The sequence below is a fragment of the Macaca thibetana genome, chromosome 1 (assembly GCF_024542745.1).
Source record: "Macaca thibetana thibetana isolate TM-01 chromosome 1, ASM2454274v1, whole genome shotgun sequence".
Classification (NCBI taxonomy): Eukaryota; Metazoa; Chordata; class Mammalia; order Primates; family Cercopithecidae; genus Macaca; species Macaca thibetana.
In genome coordinates this window covers 20,246,397-20,270,099 of record NC_065578.1, presented here as the reverse complement: position 1 = coordinate 20,270,099, position 23,703 = coordinate 20,246,397, and the positions used below count along the sequence as shown (strand labels likewise).

The 23,703-nt window shown below is 51.4% G+C and overlaps 1 protein-coding gene across 2 annotated transcripts in view; it reads left to right on the top strand.

The window, feature by feature from the left end:
* The window catches only part of ECE1 (endothelin converting enzyme 1), a 132,494-nt gene that overhangs the window by 37,342 nt on the left and 71,449 nt on the right, over positions 1-23,703 (top strand). The window contains exons 1-2 of one of the 2 annotated variants that reach the window (XM_050790768.1): positions 18,802-18,925; positions 19,145-19,231. In XM_050790768.1, coding sequence (XP_050646725.1) covers positions 18,872-18,925; positions 19,145-19,231 — 141 coding nt within the window. In that variant the 5' untranslated portion in view covers positions 18,802-18,871. Of the gene's footprint in view, positions 1-18,801; positions 18,926-19,144; positions 19,232-23,703 lie in introns of those variants that run through there. The other variant, XM_050790779.1, reaches the window with a different exon arrangement.

Below are 23,703 nucleotides of genomic sequence, written 5' to 3'. Positions count from 1 at the left end.
GTTGAGGCTCAGCAAGGGCAAGTGACTTGCCTGCGGTCACCCAGCCAATTTTCCTGGGTCCATGTCCAGGGCTCTGGACAGCCTCATGAGGGCTGCCTCTTTGACCTTGTCTCTGATCCCAAAGGGTTTCTTGAACACACGCCAGAGCTCCCTCAGGCCTCCTGGCCCCTCCTTCTCACAAGACCCCCTTCCTCTTCTTACCCCCAATTCCAGAGAAGGGCTGTTCCCCCAAATAGAGAGTGCTTTGCCATTTGTGGGGAGGATCCCAGCAACCCCTAGGGGTCCTACACAGGTGGCCTCCGGGGTGGGGGCTGGAGAGTAAGACTTCTGGTTGTCCCCCAGTGGCCAGGCCCTGGCAGGGTGTATGAGGGCAGGACAGCCCATCTACAGAGCATCCACAAATGGTTGTTAAATTAAAGCTGGGGCAAAGGGAATGCCGTTTTGGCTGAGTCTCCGAAGGTTGGCCATTTTCTGACAGCACAGCAGAGAGAGGTTTACCAGATGGAGGAAACAGCATGAGCAGAGGTCTGGAGGTAGAGAAGTGGAAAATGTCTCCAGGGGAAGGGCAGCTGCTTCCCACGTGGGTGGGAGCAAGCTCGTTCATGGTTCCAAGCTAAGAGCGAGCCAGGGAGGTTTTGAGGGGTGACCCCATTCTAGAACCTTCTGGGGGGATCCAGAAGGCATGTGACCCATTGGGATCGCAGCAAAACTGAGCCAGGCTCCTCCTCTCTTCTGTCCTGCCCAGATCTCTGCCCAACAAGGATGCTCAAGGCGGGGCCAGCCTCTCAAGGGGGCAGGGCCTCTCCCCTGTGCCTGGCCACCTTTCACAGAGGCTTATCTGTCCCTTCCCATTTCCTGTCTGGAGCCCAGTGCCCTGGGAGCAGCGGCCCTGCGTGGGTGCAGCCTGGCCACTGCAGCAGGTCTGGTCTTGCCGGCCAGGCAGAGCTTCCGCTTCGTACCTCAGAGGTACAAAGAAGCCCCAGCCCCAGATCCAGTAGGGACAAGTGACAAAGAATGCCTCCTGGGGTGCAAGAAAATGTCCTCTGGGGGCCCCTCTGCTGCTGACATCCTCACATCAATGACTGTAGTGATCATGTTTAAAACTTGCTTTCTATAAAATACTTAATATGTGTCAGCCACTGTGCTTGGCACGTCACACAGACTCTAGTGGTATCTCACTAGATGCTCATAACCCCCCTGCAAGGAAGCCACTGCCACCTTTACTGTGCAGAGGGAGGAAACTGAGGCTCCGAGAGGTGACGTGACTCCCTCAACATCACACATCTGCTAAGCAGCCAAGTGGGTCTGACCTTGAGATGTGTGTTCCACCCATGACGTGGAGATGCTAGCTCCGACCCCTCGGAGTCGCTGTGAAGAGCAAAAGTGAATTCAAGCGAACGAGCCTGCTTTGGAAATGTTAAAGCCAGCGTTACAGGGCCTGGGCTGGGGTAATGTGGACAGGAGTTCTAAGCAGGGAGCACTCTGGGAGCTGAAACCCATGCTGGGCCCAGAAGAAGGGGAGCGTCTTGAGTGCAGGGAGACAAGGGAGTCCTCGGTGGACCTCAGTCATCCTAAGCCCAAAGGTTGGCCCAGTCCTCGCTGCCGAGCCCTTAGCATTCATGGCGCAGGTGCAGGGCTTTGAAAGGAGCACTGGGCCAGGAGTGCAGAAGCCTGGCCTCTAGTTCTGACTGTGCCCCTGACTCAGCATGTCCGGGGGGCCTCAGTTAGTTCATCTGTAGATTGGGGGGGTTGGTCAGACAGGGCTCATGGAGACCTTCCTCGACTCCTCCCCAGAGGTTTGAGCACACCTCGCTGCTGCCCTTTCTTTGAAACACTCATCGCTCTCTGCAGTGAGGCCGTCACTGTACTGGTTAGGGTCAAATTGGAGTCACATTGCCTGGGTTCAAATCCCAAATGCCTTAGAGCTGGATGATCTTGACAGTAACCTTTCTGTGCCTCAGCTTTTTCACCTACAAAATAGGGTCAGTAATATGGCCAGATGCGGTGGCTCACGCCTGTAATCCCAGCACTTTTGGGAGGCTGAAGTGGGCAGACCACCTGAGGTCAGGAGTTTGAGACCAGCCTGGCCAACATGGTGAAACGCCGTCTCTACTAAAAATACAAAAATTAGCCAGGCGTGGTGGCGGGCACCTGTAATCCCAGCTACTCGAGAGGCCGAGGCAGGAGAATCGCTTGAACCCAGGAGGCCGAGGTTGCAGTGAGCCGAGATCGTGCCATTGCACTCCAGCCTGGGCAACAACAGCGAAACTTCAAACTCCATCTGAAAAAAAAACCAAAAAACAACGTATAGTATGTGGTACACAGTAAGCACTCAATAAATGTAAGATGCTATTGTTATTACTGCGACTCTTAGTAACATTGTTTATTGTCTCTCCTTGTATTACAATTCAAGTTCCTGACAGCAAAGGCTTTGTCTTGTTTAATGTATTCCTGGTAGGAAGCTCATTTCTTGGCACATAGTAGGTACATAATAAATATTTGTTGAATGAATGAATGGATGAATGAATGAGCAAATGAATACACAGACAATGACACTGACATCCCCAGCATCCAGGAGGCCCCATATGGCTGGATATGGAGAAGGATGGATGCTGGGAAGACAAACCCAGACCAGCTCCTTGCTCAGGGCCCAGCCAGCCCTCTTTGTTCCTAGCAGTCCTCGTGGCAGGCCCTGTCTCAGTCTGCCCTGCTGGGGGTCCATGCCACTCAGAACAGAGGGTTCTCTCTGGGGATTGAAGTGGCTCCCTGTCCTGCCACTATGACCACAGCAGTATTTATGGGTGTCTGATGCTGTTTCCCAGCTCAGATTGCAGCCACCAGGCATGGGGGCAAACATAGATTTTCCCCTGTGCTCAGCAGCCCTCCCTCCCAAACCCGCAGAGTGGAGCCCAGCCTGCTGTCTCTTTACCACCCGTACCCGCCCTTTCCAAAGGCCACTCTCACAAACTGAAATGCTCCCACTGTCCCTTACACAGCTCCCTTGCCTCCCTCCTGTTCTAGAATTTCCAGATGGGACTGCTGACACAGCGGTTCTCCCGTGAGTTCTTCTTGGCCCCTGGTGGTCTGAGCGACCCTGAGGACGTCGGTGTATGTGCCCAGTTTTGAGAGTGAGGGACAGATTGTTATGCTGTTCTCTATATAGAGGAAATGAAAACTCAGAGGGGAGGTTTGCTGGAATGTTTACAGTTGGTGGAGGCCCGAGTTGGGATTCATTCAAGTCTGTTTATTTCTTTTGCCTTCATTCATTCATTCAACTCGTATTTCCTGAGCACCTGCTCTCTGTCAAGCACTGCACAGCAGTGTTCATGGTGCCTGCCCTGCCCAGGGATCCAGATGTTAATCAGACCAGAAGTTAGCCTGGCTTTGTAGACAGTGTGTATACCAGTGTTGTCCAATGGAACTTTCTGGGATGATGGAAATGGCCTGTGTCTATGCTGTCGAGCCTGGGTGTGGCTATGAAGCACTTCACATGTGGCCAGTGCAAAGGAGGGTTGAATTTTTCACTTTATTTTTAACTAATTTGATTGAAATAGCCACATGTGGCTCATGACAATTCTATGTTGTATGTTGGAGTTCTGCATAGGTTTTTGAAGATATGTCATTCAAGGCCTTAACCTGTGGGTCTCAAACTCAGATGTAAGCAGGGACCAAGCACGGGACTGGGCTGATTTTCCAGAGGCATCTTCAGTTGTGTCTTCTTTCCCAATCATCAGTATGTTCAACACTATAAAGGAATCAGTTTCTGTTTTCATTGAAACATGAGCCCCTCCAGATCTATCTTTCAGTTTTCCATTTTTTTTTTTCTTAATCAGGTGTAATTCCCATTAGAGTGAAATGCACAAATGAGGGTTGAGGAGTTTTGACAAATGTAGACACATTTGTTTTCTGTTTTCCTTGAAACGTGAGCCCCTCCAGACCTATCTTTCAGTTTTCCATTTTTTTTTCTTAATCAGGTGTAATTTCCATTAGAGTGAAATGCACAAGTGAGGGTTGAGGAGTTTTGACAAATGTAGACACCGTGTAACCACAGAATCAAGATAGAGGGTATTTCCAGGACATTCCCATTCCCCAGAACATTCCCTCATGCACCCTTCCAGTAAGTCTCATCCTCGGAGGTGGCCGCTGTTCTGATGTCTGTCGCCATATGGCTTAGTTTTCTTGTTTTGAAACTACATGTAAATCATTTCACTTTTGACCAAGACAAGGATATGATAAATATTTCTCTCTTTTTTTAAAAATAAGAAACAACATTGACGTGATGAAAATTGACAGCTCACCCTGGGGCCACAGTGAGGAGGAGATGAGGGGTTGGGGTGGGCTGTGGAACCCCAGGGACTCGTGACCTGTCCAGAGGAGGTGGCCACTCCTCAGCCCCAGCCACCACGTGGAGAATGTGGTCCCAGCATTGCCGTCGTCTTTTTTTTTTTTTTTAAAGGAAAATTGAAACAATTCCTTTGTTTTATAATATCTCCAAAATGTTACATTTCAAAAACTTTTCTAAGCTGGGGGCACAGTGGCTCACGCCTGTAATCCCAGCACTTTGGGAGGTCAAGACAGGCAGATCACCTGAGATCAGGAGTTCAAGACCAGCCTGGCCAACATGGCGAAACCCCATCTCTATTAAAAATACAAAAAATTAGTCAGGTATGATGGCGCATGCCTCCTAGTCCCAGCTACTTGAAAGGCTAAGGTAGGAGCACTGCTTGAGCCTGGGAGTCGGAGGTTACAGCGAGCTGAGATGATGCGACTGTACTCCAGCCTGAGCGACAGAGTGAGACCCTGTCTCAAAAAACAACAACAACGAAATTTCTAGCGCCGTAGGCCAAATAATTCACATCTGTGGGCCAGGTTTGACCTGTGGATGGCCAGTTTATGAGTTCTGCCTTGGGCCAGCTGGAATGTTAGTAATAATGACAGCTGGCATTTCCTGAGTGCTTCCTTTGTTTCAGGTCCTGTTCTAAGTGCTCTCTATTATTAAGTCATGTAATCCTTGTAACAGTTGATGAATAGATCCATTTTACAGATGAGTAAGCTGAGCCATAGAGAGGGATTAAGTGATTTGTCCAAGGTTACGGAGTGAGTGCTTGGCAGAGCTGGGATTTGAATTCTGACTGTTTCTCCATAATCTATGTTCCCCACCACTACAGATGCTGCCCTCGAGGGCAAGAGTGGAGGGTGAGGCCTCTGGGGATGGTTATGCCACTTGGGTGGAGCTTTGATAGCCCCCACGGTGCCACCTCCCTGAACAGGTGAGGAGAGAATACCTCGGCCCCACCCTGCTGGGACTGCCCTGGCTTGGGCACTTTGCATGTCTGGACACCTTGGCTATCAGTTGGTGGAGCCCAGTTTTAGGGAGTTCCGGGAAAGGAGCCACGGGGCTGGGTAGATGGAAGCCTGGTGGATGAGGAGCCATGAGAGGCACAGAAAGCACCAGGCAAGTGGGGGCAGAAATAGCAGGAGCCTGTAGAGGAGATGAGGATAGAGAAATCGGTCAGCCCAGGGCCAGGGCAGGCTGCTGCTGCCCAGGAGCCAACAGCTGGGGCATTCCTGCCCCCTGGTGATTCATCTGGACAAGCCTGTCATTTGGGAAAGGTAGGGGAGGAGAATATAAGCATCACCGGGCAAAACACTGCCACATTTCCGTCATCACCTTCCACCTCCAAAGGGGGCAGGGTGGGCCAGGGGAGGAAACTGAGGCCCAGGGAGCACTCGGCTTGAACTCACGCCAGGACTCCTGGCTCCCACTCTGGCGTTCTGTGCATTCCTCAAGGCAGGGGTTTGGGAAAATGGTCTGTGGTCATTTCTGGAGCCTGAGAAGGGGCGTGGTGGGAAGGGGCCAGCAGACACATCAGATTCTTCTCTCTGGCCCTTATCTTACCTGTAAGTCAGTGAGCCAGGGCCTGATATGCAGTAAGTGCCAAATAAGTATTTGTCATTATTACTGGATTTTCCTAATTTGATCCTCACACCCAGTTCTGAGATACGTGCTGTTATCATCACTGTTTCACCAATGAGAAAATCGAGGCTCAGACTGCCCGAGTCACAGACCCAGAAAGTTGTTGGCAGGATTAAAAAGAGTGATGCGTGTAGGGTGCTTAGCACCAGCCTGGTGCACAGCAAGGGCTTGGTGTGGGGCCTGGGCCAGAAGAGGGGGAGGTGGCAGGACTGGTCAGAGAGGGCCTCCTGGAGGAGATGGCATGGGGCTGGACATGGGGAGCTTAGCCTGTTAAACTGCTGGTTCCCTTGGGGCCAAGGTTGGTTCCTGACTAAGACCTAACGCCCGCTGGGTCTCCCCACTCTGAGAATGCACTGCCTGCTAGAATGCCATGCAGTTTGGGCTGGTGCTTGGGCCTCACGTGCTTTCCTGCAGCTCTACATCAGGGGAGCCCACTGAGCCTGGCCTGGAAGGGGCAATCTGACCTCAAGGTGGCCATGTCACCTCTCTGAGCCTCAGTCTCCTCATCTGTCAAATGGGAACAGTGCTACCTACCACACAGGGTTGTGGTGAGGGCCTGGCATCACAGAACTTGCAGGAGATGGCTGTTGAGTTGGCCTTTTTTTTTGGAGACAAGGTCTCACTCTGTCACTCAGGCTGGAGTACAGTGGTGTGATCTCAGCTCACTGCAACCTCCACCTCCCAGGTTCAAGTAATTATCCTGCCTCAGCCTCTCGAGTAGTTGGAATCACAGATGTGAGCGACCACACCACCATGCCTGGCTAATTTTTTTTTTTTTTTTTTTTTTGTAGAGATGGAGTTTTGCCCTGTTGCCCAGGCTGCTCTCTCCTGAGCTCAAAGCAATCCCCCTACCTCAGCCTCCCAAAGTGCTGGGATTATAGGCGTGAGCCCCTGCACCCAGCATGAATTGGCTTTTTAAGAACAGAAGTCAGACACAGCCCCAAGCCAGCCTAGGGAAGCTCGGTCCATATGTGAGCTCAGAACCCAGACATTCTCACTCCTGCTTTTTGTGAACTCAGAACCCAAACATTCTCACTCCTGCTTTTCACCTGTTTACTTTGAGAGGGTCAGGAGGAGACACGCCCTCTTCAGCTTCGTCTACACTGGACATGAGTGCTAGGGAGCAAGTTTGCCATTATTGTCCACCAAACCCAAGAGCAGCAAACACTAATGGAGCACTTGCTGTGTACCGAACACTAACAAAGCGCCTTATGTTTTTTTTTTTTTTTTTTTTGAGACGGAGTCTCGCTCTGTCGCCCGGGCTGGAGTGCAGTGGCTGGATCTCAGCTCACTGCAAGCTCCGCCTCCCGGGTTTACGCCATTCTCCTGCCTCAGCCTCCCGAGTAGCTGGGACTACAGGTGCCCGCCAGCTCGCCCGGCTAGTTTTTGTATTTTTTTTTAGTAGAGATGGGGTTTCACCGTGTTAGCCAGGATGGTCTCGATCTCTTGACCTCGTGATCTGCCCGTCTCGGCCTCCCAAAGTGCTGGGATTACAGGCTTGAGCCACCGCGCCCGGCCTTATGTTTTCATTTTACTCCAAGGAAACAGGCTCAGTAGCTGGATGTTGAGCAATCAGCTAGTGGTGCTGGAGTGGAGACTTGGACCTATTTAGTCTGGCTTCAGAGTCTACGCTCTTAAGAAGAAGAAGAAGAAAAAATCTACCAGAAAGGAGCAAAAATAGTAATTCAGGGCTGGGTACGGTGGCTTAGGTCTGTAATCCCAGCACTTTGGGAGGCCAAGGCAGGCAGATCAATTGAGGTCAGGAGTTTGAGACCAGCCTGGCCGACATGGCAAAACCCTGTCTCTACTAAAGATATAAAAAATTAGCTGCATGTGGTGGCACAGCAACTCGGGTCCCAGCTACTCGGGAGGCTGAGGTAGGAGAATTGCTTGAGCCCAGGAGGCGGAAGTTGGAGTGAGCTGAGTTTGCACTATTGCGGCGCTCCAGCCAGGGCAACAGAGCAAGACTCTGCCTCAAAAAAAAGGTCATTCGGGGCAGTCTTTCCATTGCAAAGCCTTTTCACGCATGTGATGCAATTTTTATCATTAGGACACCTGATGAGTGCAGTGTTACCATCCCCATCTTACAGGTGAGGAAAATGGGCCCCAGAGAGGGACACGACCTGCCCAGAGCCACCCACCTGACTCCAAGCCTGGTGTTCTTCTCCCTGCTTCTCAGCGGCCTCTTGGGGACACAGTTGTCCAGCTGCCGTGGAGGCAGCCGGCAGGCCAGCAGCAGGGAACTCTGCGTGTCCCACAGCCCCCATGTGCTGCCTCCAGTGGGTGAGCACCAGCCTGGCCCATGCCATGGTTTCCTGCTTCCGCCCCACCCGTGATCTCAGAGCTTAGAGCCACCAGTTCTCAGAGACAGTTGAGTGATTTTTCAAACTCCATTCCTTAGAACCCCTGAGGGAGCTGGGTTCAGGGTCAGGATATGAGCTCATTGAGTGCCTAAGTGGCAGCTCAGCTCCACTTACATCTCTTTTGTATTTTGGGTTGCCGTGTTTAGTTTTTTAAATAAAGGGCGCTATGGGATGAAAGAAAATCTGTTTGCAAACCACTGTTCGGATCTAGCAACTACTTCCCCATTTTACAGATGAAAAATGGACAGCAAAACTCATTTCTCCCCATAAATGACAATAATTTTCAGGCATTGTTCTAAGTCTTGATACTCATTTTATCTTCACAAGCCTATGAGGGAGACACTGTTGTCATCTCCATTTTACAGATGAGGACACTGAGGCTCAGATGGTGAAGTAGCTTGCCCAAGGATTAGAATCCAAGGAGCCTCGCTCCCAAGTCCACACCCTCAGCCGCCCGTAACCTGACAGACATACTATCTCTTTGTGTCCTGAAGAGGGATGCTACTTGCTGAGGCCCATGGTAAGGCAGTGTCAGAACTGGGGCCCAAATGTGGACCTCCAGCCTCCCAGCCCTATTCCTGTTCCTTCTGCTGTCCAAGACATCTCCTGGGCTGAAGAGGGAACCCTGGCTCTGTCATTTTCTAGCTCTCTGACCTTGGACAAGTGAATGGACTTGGACTTCTCTGAGCCTGTTTTCTCACCTTAGAAGAGAGATAACAGTACATCATGAGGCCATCATGAAGGTTAGACAGGATCAACCACATGAGTTGGCTGGCATGGGGTTCATGGATCCAAGGAGTCCCCAGAGCTTCCTGCCGCACCTACTTCCTCCTCCCTCTGCCCAGCCCTCACCCACCCACACACCCACCTGTGTAACACAAATACTAATTACAACCAACTCCATGAGCTGCTTCCTGGTTGAGCATAATTAGCGGGCAGCTCAGTCATCACCATTATACCATATCATTCAGTGAGATGGGTTAACTTTGTCTTAAGTTGTACGTGATTAGATCGGCAAATTGTCAGGGAGCACTTGGTCTCTTCAGCTTTTGACTTCCTCAACCTTGTCATCCTGCACAGCCCAGGACATCACACGGGAGCACAGGAGCATGAGGAGGTACAGGGGCATCTGTGGGTAGCCCTGGAGTCAGGGCCAGCTGCTTTCTGGTCTGCTTTGCAGTTTGTGCTTGGAAAAGATCAGAGTGGACAACTCAGCCCCTTAAATCCAGCTGGGAGGTGACACCTGAAGTCGTAAGGATGGAGCAGGTGAGGCAGGGTGGGTTAGAAGGAGGTGGTGACTGCCATCTTATCCGATGTAATGGGAAAACCTAGGTTAAAATCCAGGCTTTGCTGTTTACCAGATGTGTGACTTAAGGCGAGTTACTGACCCTCGCTGCACTCCAGTCGTTTCACACTTGCAAGGAGCTGACATGTGCCGCCGAGTCCCAGGTCTAGTGCCTGGCACACCACGGGGCTTCTCTAGTCGTTCCTTCCCTCCCATGTGCTGCTTCTCTGCTAGGCACTGGGCTGAGGCCTTTCCGTGGCTCACTTTTTTAAGACGTGTAAGGGTCCTTTGGGGTCGGCACCATGGTCATCTCCGTTCACATCCGTGGAAAGATGTGAAAGCCAAAGCATAAAAACAAAGTGAAATGACTTGGTCAGGGCCACACAGCCGCACACAGCTGCTGGTCAGTCTGTTGGGATGAGATGCTAGAAGCATGCTGCTGGGGAGCACTGAGGAAGGGTCACTGCGAAGCCCAAGAGAGCTGCCTGGAGGAAAGCGTGTAAGCTGAGGAGCCAGCCGGAGAAGGAAGACAGACTCAAACTCTTGAGCGAGCCGGGAGGGAGGATTTAGCAAGCCAGGCCAAGGTTCGTGGGCTTCATCCTGCCAGCTCCAGGGAGTCAGTGTGTGATGCAGTCCCTCTTTAGAAAGTCCTGCCCAGGCCGAGCGTGGTGACTCATGCCTGTAATCCCATCACTTTAGGAGGCTGAGGCCAGAGGATCGCTTGAGCCCAGGAATTTGAGAGACCAGCCTGGGCAATATAATGAGACCTTGTCTCTACACAAAAAATGTTTAAAATTAGCTAGGCATGGTGCTACCCACCTGTGGTCCCAGCTACTCAGGAAGCTGAGGCAAGAGCATCACTTGATCCCATGAGTTTGGAGGCTGCAGTGAGCCATGATCATACCACTCCACTCCAGCCTGGGTGACAGAGTGACACCTAGTCTCTTAAAAAAACAACAGCAACAAGAGCCATGGCTCACGCCTGTAATCCCAGCACTTTGGGAGGCCGAGGTGGGTGGATCATCTGAAGTCAGGAGTTTGAGACCAGCCTGGCCAATGTGGTGAAATCCCGTCTCTACTAAAAATACAAAAATTAGGTTAGGCGCGGTGGCTCACACCTGTAATCCCAGCACTTTGGGAGGCTGAGGCTGGTGGATCACAAGGTCAGCAGATCGAGACCATCCTTGCTAACACGGTGAAACCCTGTCTCTACTAAAAATACAAAAAGTTAGCCAGGTGTGGTGGCGGTCACCTGTAGTCCCAGCTACTCGGGAGGCTGAGGCAGGAGAATGCTGTGAACCCAGGAGGCGGAGCTTGCAGTGAGCCAAGATGCTCCAACACACTCCAGCCTGGGCGACAGAGTGACTCTGTCTCAAAACAAACAAACAAACAAAATACAAAAATTATCCGGGCATAGTGGTAGATGCCTGTAGTCCCTACTACTCAGGAGGCTGAGGCAGAATTGAATTGCTGGAACCCGAGAGGCAGAGGTTACAGTGAGCCAAGATTGTGCCACTGCACTCCAGCCTGGGTGACAGAGCGAGACTCCGTCTCAAAAAAAAAAAAAAAAAAAAAAGAAAAAGAAAGTTCTGCCAGGAGTTAGCCAGGAGCTGAAGGACTAAAGGGAGCTACAGTAGGAGATCAAGGGGGTCAGGGGGTCATCAGGGAAGGCATCCCGAGAGGACAGAGCCCCCTGGACAGAGAACGGGAGATGACTGATGGAGGCTTGTCAGGCAGGTAGACAGGGTGGGCAGGTCAGTGGCCTGTATCAGGTAGGAGCGAGAGGCTGCTGACCAGGTTTGGGGCTTGGGCATGGGGTGGCCTCCACAGCAGGCACTGAGGAATGGGCCAGCAACACTGGTAAGACTTCCCATGCCCCCAGGGCCTCTGGCAGTTGAGTCAACACCGGGCCACGTGAGTGAGTGCTTCCCAGCGCTGTGTGTGTGGAGGCAAGTCTCCTGCTGCCAGCACATTCACGGGAGCCCAGCCCTGGGACTCCGGGCCACGCCAGGGTGGTTGACTCACAGGCTGGCAGGGCTGCTGCCTTCTCCAAGGGGCAGTTAGCAACCTTGACCTCCTACCTCTGCCCTGTGCCCTTGGCCTTGGAGTGTCTCCCTGAGTCTCACCTTGAGGCCTCCCCAGCCCCTGCCCACCTGCTGCCTTCCCATGCACAGGCCCTCAGTTCCATCTGAGCCTTGGATGGTAGAAAGGGGAGTCTCCCTCTCCAGCCCCCAGCAGTTATATCTGTCCCTCTCTCCCACATCCCAGATGGGTGGCCCGTAGCCTCTGAAGGAAGTTAGCCTAGAGAGCCAGGCTCCGGGTAGGAGGCACAAAAAAAGGGGGTGAGCCCCGAGATGACCAGGAAGATCTGGGTTTGGGCTCCAGCTCTGACAAGCTAAGCTGCTTCCTTTCTCTGAGCCTCAGTCTCTGCATCTGTAAAATGGGATCCCAGGACTTATCCCACAAGGTGATTGTAAGACACAAGGTGCTGTAATCCCAGCACTTTGGGAGGCCGAGACGGGCGGATCACAAGGTCAGGAGATCGAGACCATCCTGGCTAACACGGTGAAACCCCGTCTCTACTAAAAAATACAAAAAAACTAGCCAGTGAGGTGGTGGGCGCCTGTAGTCCCAGCTACTCGGGAGGCTGAGGCAGGAGAATGGCGTAAACCCCGGGAGGCGGAGCTTGCAGTGAGCTGAGATCTGGCCACTGCACTCCAGCCTGGGTGACAAAAAAAAAAAAGGACACAAGGTGATTGTAAGACACAAAGAACCTTGAGAACTGGGCAATGTCAAGGTCAATGACTATTTTGTTTTGTTTTATTTTATTTTATTTCTGGTTTTTTTTTTTTTTTTTTTTTTTTGTAGTTGAGACAGGGTCTTGCTCTGTCACCCAAGCTAGAGTGCAGTGGCGTGATCTCAGCTCACTGCAGCCTCAACCTTCTAGGCTCAAGGAATCCTTCCACCTCAGCCTCCCAAGTAGTGGGGCCACAGGTGGATATCACCACACCTAGCTAATTTTTTTTTTTTTTTAATTTTTTGTAGAGACAAAGTCTCACTATGTTACCCAGGCTAGTCACAAACTCCTGGGCTCAAGCAGTCTGCTCGTCTTGCCTCCCAAAGTGCTGGGATTACAAGCATGAGCGCCCGGCCGAAGGGTACATGATTTCTATTAATAACTCATATTTGACTTCTTGCTGTTGATATTAACCTCCATCACCTGGGCAGTCTGTTATTTTCACTGAGTTTACAGCAGGGCTAGAGTAACAACAAATGTTGGCTGAATAAGGTCAAGACTGGAAAATCTGGATGAGGGCAGAAGCAAATGGGAGGGGTGGTGAGGAAGACAAGGAGAAGCAAGTAGAAAGAGGTGGCCTGCGCAGCGTGTCCCTGTGGTGCGGTTCCCGCAGGGCCGGGCTGCTGGATGCCAGGCAGTTCACGTTCTGGCTTACTCAGTATTCACAATGGCCCTTTTATGGATGAGGAAACTGAGACCTGAGGGTGAAAACAACATGTCCAAGGTCACATGAGCCAGGAAACCTGTGATTGGGCTCAGGTCTGTCTTAACTGCCTGATAAATGTTGTTTCTAACTCTGTTCCACAAAGGATTCATGATAGGTTATAAATAAAATACATTCAGTAAAACAACATGCAATACCAAATGGAAAATCAGAATCACGGAAAACAGAGTGGAAAATGTGGACAAGGAAAAAGCTGAACATAAAGGCCAAGAAAGTGCCCATAGGCGAGTTTCTGATTTGGCTATGAGTTTCCTGGCAGCCAAAGAAAAGAGAGATACAAGCCGATTCCTGTTATCAAAAAGTAAAGAAGCAGTTTACACTTTCAGGAATTTCATAGTAAATTTAAAAATGAGTTAATCACATGGAAATTTCTCTGGTGAAAAATACTGGGAAATATAATGGATAATGTAATAATAATAAATGTCGAGTGGCATATCTTTAGAAGTGATAGCCATATTTTTATATCTTACCCCTTGCCCAAAGTTGTCTTACTTGGGGTTTTTTTTTTTTTTTTTTTGAGACAGGGTTTCGCTGTGTTTCCCAGGCTGGTCTTGAACTCCTAGCCTCAGGCAATCCTCCCGCCCGCGGTCTCCCAAAGTGCTGGGATTGCAGGCATGAGTCACCATGCCCAGCCAAGCACTTTATCTGTATTACCTCATTTAAGTGTCACCACAGTCCTATGAGGGAGGTACTATTATTATCATCATCCTCCTCATTTGACAGATGAGTACTGAGGCACAGAGAGGCTGAGTCACTTGCTAAGGGTCACACAGCTGGGAAGTTCAGATTGGGGATCTGAAATAAGGTTTCGATCCAGAGCTTTTACCCACTACATTATAGCATCTCTCAAATATAAGTGTTTAGCTACCAGATAATATGAGTGTGTTTTAGATGACATGTGAAGATTTCACAGATCCCAGCCAATTACCAGCACCAAAAGTAGTAACTGATGGGGACTTTGGCCACGAAGGGCGGAGTCTCTAAGGAGCTGAGGCTTAGAGACAATGTGAAAACAGCTGTGGAGGGTGTGGCTCAGTCCCAAGCCTCAGAATTTCACTTGTGGGGCTTCCGTTTTCCACCTCACACCCCAAGATGCCTTAACGATCGCCCGCCTTTGGCCATCCAAACACAAGAGCCAAATGAGTGACTAATGTCGTCTGGGCAAAGGGGGTCATGCCCAGGTGCCACCAGGCCAGGAGGCTTTTGTTACCAGAAACCTGTGCGTGTTTATATTTCTCGTTTCTGCTCACCCCAGGCCTTTGATTTCCCAGGGTGGAGTTTCCAGAGCTGGGGACCATCGCACCTTCATCTGGCTGTCGTCACTTCCTTTGTGCGGCTGGGGCACTGGGGACTGAGGACGGGGCAGTCCACAGGGAGCTGTGGTTCCACCCCTCCACTCTTGGTTTCTGCCAGGCCCTTCTCATCAACACAGACCCAGGTTCAACCCAGATTTCTCCTCCACGACTGCACAGTGCCAGGAAGGGAACTGAGAAGACCAAAGCAGAGGTTCTTTTCCTTCCGCAACGCTCTCGGGGCCAGGTGTGGCACCCACAACCGCAAATGAGACAATTAGGGAGAATAAGTGGTGGCTGCCCTGCCAGCCCAGAGCCTGTCTGCCCAGGGCACCCAGACTCTGTGAGGTTCCCACCTGAAGAAGCAGTTCCACCTTCCACAAGGAGCACGGGACCAAGAGTCCAGGACCCAGGTTCGAGGCCCAGCTCTGCCACTTTCTCGCCGCAGGGCTCAGGTTCTCTGGAGGCAGCATAATGGAGTCAGTGGCTTTGGCAGGGGGAAGATTCACATCCTGGCTCCCTCAGTCTCCAGGAGGTGACTCGGGGCTGAGGGGTAAGTCCTTTTTCCTCCCCAACCCTTGGTCATCTCATTTGTAAAGCAGAGGTGATGATTCCCATCTCAGGGACGAGGCACTGTGGGGTTAGGAGAGAATTTGTCAAGCGGCATGGTCGGTTTTTGGTCTGTCCAGGCCCCTCCCCCGTTCTGTAAGCTGGAAGTGATACCTGTGAGGCTGAGGCCCTAGGTGGGTGTGGGGAGCCATTGAGGTAGTGAATGGAAGGCCCTGGGTGAAGGGCCCCAGACAGCTATTGAAATATTACTTACCCACTGTGGACTTCCCACCAAGCAGAGCCCACCAAGCCTTTCCCATCTGAGGTGGGTTCAGTTTCACTGAGGCAGGCATCTCAGGAAGGGGCCCTTGGCTTTTGTGTGCTGAAAAATAACCAGTGCTCCATCTCTGCTGATTTCTGCTTGGGAGTTCCGTGAGCTTCCTGCATCATCTGTCCACAGACAGGCTGCTGCAGGGTAGACATCAGAGTCCCTGGGGTGGCTTCCGGCCTCCCTCCCTTGCCTCCCGCCTTCGCTCAAACATCTGTAGAGGTTCCAGCCCCAGCCTAAGCCCTTAAGGAGACAGGGTCCCATGAGACCGAGCCTCTGCCATCAGGATTCTGTCTAAAATGCTGTGTGCAGTAAAAGGCAGCATGGGGTAGGGTGGCTGTGTGGGGACACAGAGCCAGGGACCAAGTGCTGTGTGGGGTCCCTGGAGGGTAGTCAGGAGAACTTGCCAGAAGGGGAAATCTCTGAAATGAGACAGAAGGAGGAGGAGCCATCGCTTAACCGCACCTGGGCAAGTTACTTCCCTGAACCTCAGTTTCATTCTCTGTAAAAGGAACCAGTGATACCTGCTTCCCAGGGAAGGGTGAGAAGCTTAAAAGAGATGGTGGGTGTAAAAGAACTGACAAATCCCTTACACCACCCGGGTGAATCCCTTACACCACCCAAGTGCCCAGGGGAGATGTTCGGTCAACTGAACTTCTTTTTCAAGTCTTTTCCTCTGGCGATCGACACCTGGTATGTAGTATAACCAAGTGTCCTATTCTAGAAAAAGCAACCCAGCAGTAAGTGAAGCAGCCTCAGAGTCCCCCCTCTCTCTGGGATGGGTAATGGAAACTCTTGCACCCAGTGGGAGTGAGGCAGAAGTCTCCAGAATTCAGACTCTTCCCATGCACCCTGCCTCCCCAGGGCCTGTGACCTTTGGATGTGTTCCCTATTTCTGTAGGTATTATGAAGTTAGATGCAGGAGAATTCTTGAGAACTTAAAGGCACTTCCCCTCTACTTGTGCCCCCTTTGATTTTAAGAACTGTTTGTTGAGCACCTACTCTGTGCCGGGGGACGGAAAGTCTGTTTTGGACAGGCCAGACAAGGTCCCAGCCCCAGTAAAGCTGTGGATTCCGGGGAGGGGCAGAGAGAGTGATGATAAAGACATGAAAACAAAACAAAACAGCCTGCAACAAGTACTATAAAGGAAAACGAACAGGATGCTGTAATGGAGAATTTGGGGGACTGCTTAGGGATCCTGGGACATTTGAGGAGGTACTAGGCTGAGATGTGAAGTTGGAGCTGACCATGGGAGGAGTAGAGAGGAGGAAAAAATGTTCCAGACAGAGACAACAGCAGCTACAAAGGTCTTAGGGGAAGGGGGAAACTGTAGAAACTGAGGAACTGCATGAGGAGGTGGGGGGGCAGGTAGCACAAGATGAGGGCCCAGAGTGGGCAGGGGCCATGGGGCCCAGTGAAGGGTTTGGATTTGATTCCAGGGACAGTGGAGGGGTTTTAAGCAAGGGAGTGGTAATATCAGAATTTTATTTTTATTTTATTCATTTACTCAGACAAGATCTTGTTGTGTCGTCCAGGCTGGAGTGCAGTGATGCAATCACAGCTCACTGTAGCTGCCACCTCCTGGCTTCAAGCGATTCTCCCACCTCAGCCTCCCAAGTAGCTGGGACTACAGGCGCGTACCACCACGCCTGTAAAAAAAAAAAAAAAAAAAAAAAAATTGGGGTCTGTGTTGCCCAGGCTGACCTAGAATTAGACTCAAGTGATTCTCCTGCCTCAGCCTCCCAAAGTGCTGGGATTACAGATGTGAGCCACTGCACCCAGCTAGATTTCTGTGGGGTTTTTTTGTTAATTGGTTTGAGATTGAGTCTCACTCTGTCACCCAGGCTGGAGTACACTGGCACAATCTCAGCTCACTGCAACCTCTACCTCCTAGGTTCAAGCAATTCTCCTGCCTCAGCCTCTTGAGTAGCTGGGATTACAGGTGCATGCCACCAGGCCCAGCTGATTTTTTGTGTTTTTAGTAGAGACAGAGTTTCATCATGTTGGCCAGGCTGGTCTTGAACTCCTGACTTCAAGTGATGCACCTACCCTGGCCTCCCAAAGTGTTGGGATTATATGCGTGAGCGAGCCACGGTGCCTGGCTTCAGCCAGATTTCATTTTAAAAGCTCACCCTGGGGCCGGGCGCGGTGGCTCAAGCCTGTAATCCCAGCACTTTGGGAGGCCGAGATGGGCGGATCACGAGGTCAGGAGATCGAGACCATCCTGGCTAATACGGTGAAACCCCGTCTCTACTAAGAAATACAAAAAATAGCCGGGTGAGGTGGCAGCGCCTGTAATCCCAGCTACTCGGGAGGCTGAGGCCGGAGAATGGCGTGAACCCGGGAGGCGGAGCTTGCAGTGAGCTGAGATCCGGCCACTGCACTCCAGCCTGGGCTACAGAGCCAGACTCCATCTCAAAAAAAAAAAAAAAAAAAAAAAAAAAAAAAAAAAAAGCTCACCCTGGCTGCTGAGGGGGCTGTCAGAGGGCAGGAGTGGAAGCCAGGAGACCATTAGGGGCCACTGCCCTCACTTGTCCCTGTGATGTCAGGCCCCTCACCCCTCTAAACCTGTTTATTCACACATATGTGTGACTGTGAGAATCACATTTGGAATGAACAGAAATGTACTTTGCAAAGTTGAAAAGTACTCATTAATGCAGGGATTCCCATCTTGCTAGAAGTGGAGAGTCCTTTGGAAATCTGCTGGGTTAGACCTCTCTGGGGTTCTTGGTTGGGACAGTGCTGGGGCTGAGTCCCTAACTGAACACCTCATATCTGAGAGAGCCCCCTTTCCCTGCTTAGGGTTATAGGAGAGGGCTCAGGGGCTGGGGGGAGGGGGCACCTGGCTGAGGCTCAGACTCTTGATGGGGAAGATGGGAAAGAAGGGTCCCCTTCCTGGCTTCTGACGTCCCTGGAGCAGTGGTTCTCTTGTGTTGCAGGGAGGGCGATACCTTTGAGCACGGGGGTGACCACCGGACCACCCTGCAGCCATCCAAATGCACACACACAGCTCTTTCATCCCGTGTCAGGGAGTTCAGAGAAATTTTCTGAAACTCATTCACAAACTGGCTTAAAGGCCTCTGAGCTAGGAAGGGGAACTGAAAGGGGACACCTATCTTTTTACTCCACCTTTTTTGTCTGGTCTTTCTAGCATTAACCCCCTAGACACACCTAAGTGCTGATGCTGAGGGGAACCTGTCTTGATTGCTCTGGGCCAAATCGAGGGCACCTTCCTGAGACTTTTGTTATCTGCCACTGGGGACCCCATTGTTGAAGGGGGACTTAAGATTTTCTCGAAGGAGAGCTCACTGTGAGGGTCTTTCCTGCCTGCTAGGGGCTTCAGTTTGGGGGCCTCCTCTCCCGACCTCCGGGGAAGGGAGGGGTCCCCATCTCCCCCGGGCCTCTCGGGTCTTGGGGTCTCCCCGGGAGGCCGGCGGTTGGGAACCGGGCGCCGACGCACTGATCAGGCCCCGCCCGCGAAGGTGGTGCAACTCTTGGTCCGGCCCATCCCATCCCGGCCACCCGGGCAGCGGGACCAGGCGTCTGGGGCTCAGCATGCGGGGCTTGTGGCCGCCGCCCCCGGTGTCCGCCCTGCTGTCGGCGCTGGGGGTGAGGCGGGTGCGGCCCGGAGGGCGGGGGCGGGGGCGGGAGGCGGGCGGGACCCCTCCCCGCGCGGGCCGCTCCGTGGGCCGGTCTCGGTCTCGGGTGTCCTAGCTGGGGCGGGGCGCGGCGGCGGCGGCGGCGGCGCGGGGGTCGGGGCCGCTTCCCCATTCGGGTGCGAGAGCCATGGAGGCGCTGAGGGAGTCCGTGCTGCATTTGGCCTTGCAGATGTCGACCTACAAGCGGGCCACGTTGGACGAGGAGGACCTGGTGGACTCACTCTCCGAGGGCGACGCGTATCCCAACGGCCTGCAGGTAGGCGCCCTCCGCTCCCAACCGGTGCCCCGGCGCCCGGGGTCCGGGGTCCGGGGTCCGGGCATGCGCGCTGCTGCTGCCGCGCCCCCGGTCCCTACCTACCCCGCCTCTTCCCCTCCCCCGTCCCGCTATCCGGGAGGGGCCGCGCCTCCCCGCAGCTGGAGCTCCGCGCCGAGAAGCCTTCCAGAACCCACCAGTTTCCCCTCACCTGCCCCTGCCATCCCCAGATCCTCCCGGCCACCTGCTTCTGGGGCCACAGCCCAGGTGGCAGAGTTAAAAGCACCCCGGAGACCCGAACTGGCCCAGTTCCCTTTCCACAGAAGGCACAGTTTGTGAATGTCCCGGGACTTGCCCAGGCTCATTACCGGCAGTCTATAGCTTTTCTGTTTTAGCGTGGAAAGCCCTGCATCCCTGGAACCCACTCCCCCAGTCGTGGGCAAACTGGGAAAGTTGGTCACCTTATCCAGGAGGCAGTACCACCCTCTTCCTCTTTCCCTCCCAATACCTGAGTTTCCTGGGGCCAGGAACCTGTCCTCTGCCCCCTCTCCCTGCCACTTTTCATCCTACTGAGGAAGTCCAATTCCTCTCCTCCCCAGGGTCTGCACCTGTGGGCATCTCATCTGCCCACTCCAGGGGAGGGCCCCACCCCCGTCCCTGCCATGTGACAGGACACTGAGCAAGGTTGCTTTCTGCCCTCCCCTCCCTGGGGGGCTGCACTGGGAGAGCTGTGGCCAAGACCTCAGTGCTGGAGGGGTTTGGAGCCAGCCAGGTGCATGGGAAGGTGTTGGAAACCATGCAGACACCCTAGGAGACCCAGTGATCTGGCTCTTCCGAAACCAGTGTAGAAAGAGGAGCTGGGGCACCCCAATTCCCGGAGGACTTCTGCCAGGTAGACCAAGGGAGGTATTTGGGAGAATCTTGGGGGCGCTTGGTGAACTGGCACACAACTCTTCCCAAAGGCGAGCTTAGGATGAGTGGACACTTAGGTTGCCAGGCCCTCTCCACTCAGACACGCCTCTTAGAAGTGAATAATTCTGGCCGGGCGCGGTGGCTCAAGCCGGTAATCCCAGCACTTTGGGAGGCCGAGACGGGTGGATCACGAGGTCAGGAGATCGAGACCATCCTGGTGAACATGATGAAACCCCGTCTCTACTAAAAAATACAAAAAACTAGCCGGGCGAAGTGGCGGCGCCTGTAGTCCCAGCTACTCGGGAGGCTGAGGCAGGAGAATGGCGTGAACCTGGGAGGCGGAGCTTGCAGTGAGCTGAGATCCGGCCACTGCAACTCCAGCCCAGGAGACAGAGCAAGACTCCGTCTCAAAAAAAAAAAAAAAAAAAAAAAAAGAAGTGAATAATTCTCCCAGTGCAGGGAGACACCATTGATGGAGTTCCTCCTCCAGGAGTCAGGCCCAGGGGACCCAAACTCACGGTCCCAAGTGCTCTACCCACTGGGATGTGGTACCCATGCTTAACCTTCAGGAACACCCCTGAGAGCTGTAGGGATTACTGTCCCCACTTACAGATGTGGAAACTGAGGCTCTGAGAGGGGCAACCACTGGCCTTCGGTCACAGAGCTAAAAATCCGGGAGTGACACATCAAACCCCGTCTGTCTCAAACCCCTTCCCAGTGGACTCTTCATAAAAGGCTGAAGCCAGCAGGAAATTAGATTTCTGGGGCAGGTGCTTTTCCCTTCACAAATCAAAACAGAATCTAATCAGCAGTGTTTTTCAGTCTCATCTTCCACAGAAGGGTCTAAATATATCAACACGAAAGCATTTCAGAATTCAGCAAAGTAATATGCCGTGTTGCTGTTATGCTCACAGCAGCCTGCTTGGGGTATAGCCTTTTTAAGATGAAATAGCACATTTGTCTGGGGAGGGCCCCCGGCCAAGCAGGGGGAGCCCCGTCTCTGAAGCCAGTGACCCAGGTTTGAATTCGTACTCCACTTATGACCTTGGGCAAGTGGCTTAATCTCTTTCAGTGGTGATGCCTCACTGTGAAATGGATGTTAGGGAAAGTGGATGTCATGCATATTATACAGGGCCTGCTAGGATTATTGTTTTATGCCCACGTTATTGATGATAAAGGTGAGGTACAGAGAGAGGTTAGAGACGTTCCTGGGGTCGCATCGCTGTTGTCTGTGGTTGGAGTTAGTGTCGGTGTCCCTAAATGGATACATTTTCCATTTTCCTTGTAGGAAAAGGCAAAGAGGTTACCCAAGGATTTGGGACATTTTTGTGGGTACCCAGCTTGGCTTGCGTGGCGCCGCCACAACTTCCCCAAAGTGAACATAAATTAGCTAGTGCTTGCTTTTCTGAGTCAAGAACCCATTCATCTCCATTTATGAGGCAGAGTATTCTATTAATTTAATGTTTTCAATCGTTTTTTTTTTTTTTTCCCCCGCAGTGTAAAAGCTTTATATGCTCACTGGGGGGAGAAAAAAAGATAGTCAAGTATAAAAAGGAATTAAAAACGGAGCAGTAATCCTGCCACTTGGAGATAACGGTTTCTAGTTTTTCACACTTGTGTGTATATATTTTTAAACATAGTTGAACTCACTCTAAATATACAGTGTTATATCCCTCATTTTTCATTCAGTGCCACTTCATAAGCATCTTCTACATTGTCAGAAACTCCCGAAACATGCTGCCATTAAAAATCGTAACACCTCATGGTACCAACATATAAAACTATACTTATTCACTCCACTGTAGTTGGACCCTTAGGCTCCATTGCTGTCACTCTATGGGTGACCCATTTTTTAGCTTTTCAGATTATTTCCTTTGGGCCGGTTGCTAGCAACACAACTTCTTCCTCGACTTTATTTATATTTATTTGTTTATTTTGAGGCAGAATCTCTCTCTGTTGTAGAGGCTGGAGTGCAGTGGCGCGATCTCAGCTCACTGCAACCTCCGCCTCCCAGGTTCAAGCGATTCTCCTGCCTCAGCCTCTGGAGTAGCTGGGATTACAGGCGCACGCCACCATGCTCGGCTAATATTTGTATTTTCAGTAGAGATGAGGCTTTGCCATGTTGGCCAGGCTGGTCTCGAACTCCTGCCCTCAGGTGATCTGCCTACCTCGGCCTTCCAAAGTGCTGGGATTATAGGCATGAACCACCACGTCTAGCCTGTGCTCTCAATTTTAGACTTTTAAAAATAGATCCTTCACCCCAAATCCTTCTCTTGATGGACAGCTAAAAAATAAGCTATTTGATTTTTCAAGATTTTGAAGTCCGTTAGTCTTAGGAAGTCCCAGGTGATCAACACCAATAACTAATAAATGGAAACTTCCGTTTTTCAGCCAAACTTGCCACATTCGTTACTTTATTACTTGCCACATTTATTTATTATTATTGGACCTGCTGGCCAGTGTTGAATTTAACCAGAGCAAAATTCTACCTATACCTCACATGAAAGCATTTTTCTTTTTCTTTCTTTTTTTTTTTTTTTTTTTTTTTTTTTTTTGAGACAAGGTCTCACTCTGCTGCCCAGGCTAGAGTGCAGTGGCGCAATCTGGGCTCACTGCAGCCTTGACCTGTGATTCTCTCACCTCAGCCTCCCAAATAGCTGGAACTACAGGCACATGCCGCCATGCCTGGCTAATTTTTGTATTTTTAGTAGAGATGGGGTTTTGCCATGTTGCCCAGGCTGGTCTCGAACTCCTAGCCTCAAGTGATCCTCCTGCCTCAGCCTCCCAAAGGACTGGGATTACAGCCACCGTGTCTAACCTTTTCTTTTTCTTTATCCCATATTTTAGGCACAAATTACTTGCAGTCTACTAAAGTGAGTCACTGTGGACCAAGCACAGAATTCAGAGGCAGTTAGCTCTAACTTAGAGCCCAGCTCTGGCTCTTCTGGGCTGTGAGACCTGAAAGCAACTCACTTCCTCAGCTTCCTTTGTAAAATGGGGTTAATATTATTACCCACCTCTTGGAGCTGTTGTAAAGGCTCAAATGGGACAGTATGAGGGAAAGCATTTTGGATAATGCTTAGAAAAAGGATTTGGTTATTATGAGGATTATTATAGAAACTCACTATGGGTGACATGATATAATAATATACATCTAAATATGTTAGCTTTCTCTCTGAAGCCTCTGCTCTGCCAAAGCCAGCTGCCTGATCTTCCCACACCTGAACATACACCATTTCGGTGGCAGAAAGGGAAATAGCTGAAGTTACACCTGCAGCCTGAACTGAGGAGCAGATGGCCATGTCTACCAAAACCTTTGAAATTCATTCAATTACTTCTAACGGTCTTTTTTTGTTGTTAAGAAAAAAGGAAAGGTGAGATCTTAAATTCTTAGTTATGGTTTTCTCATTTTTTTCCCACCTTGCACAGGGCTCCCCTCCCCTCCCCTTTGCCTTCTTTCTCCTTCTTTCTTCTTCTTCCCTCTTCTTTCTTTTTTTTTTTTTTTTTTTTTTTGAGACAGAGTCTTGCATTGTTGCCCAAACCTGAGTGCAGTGGTGCAATCT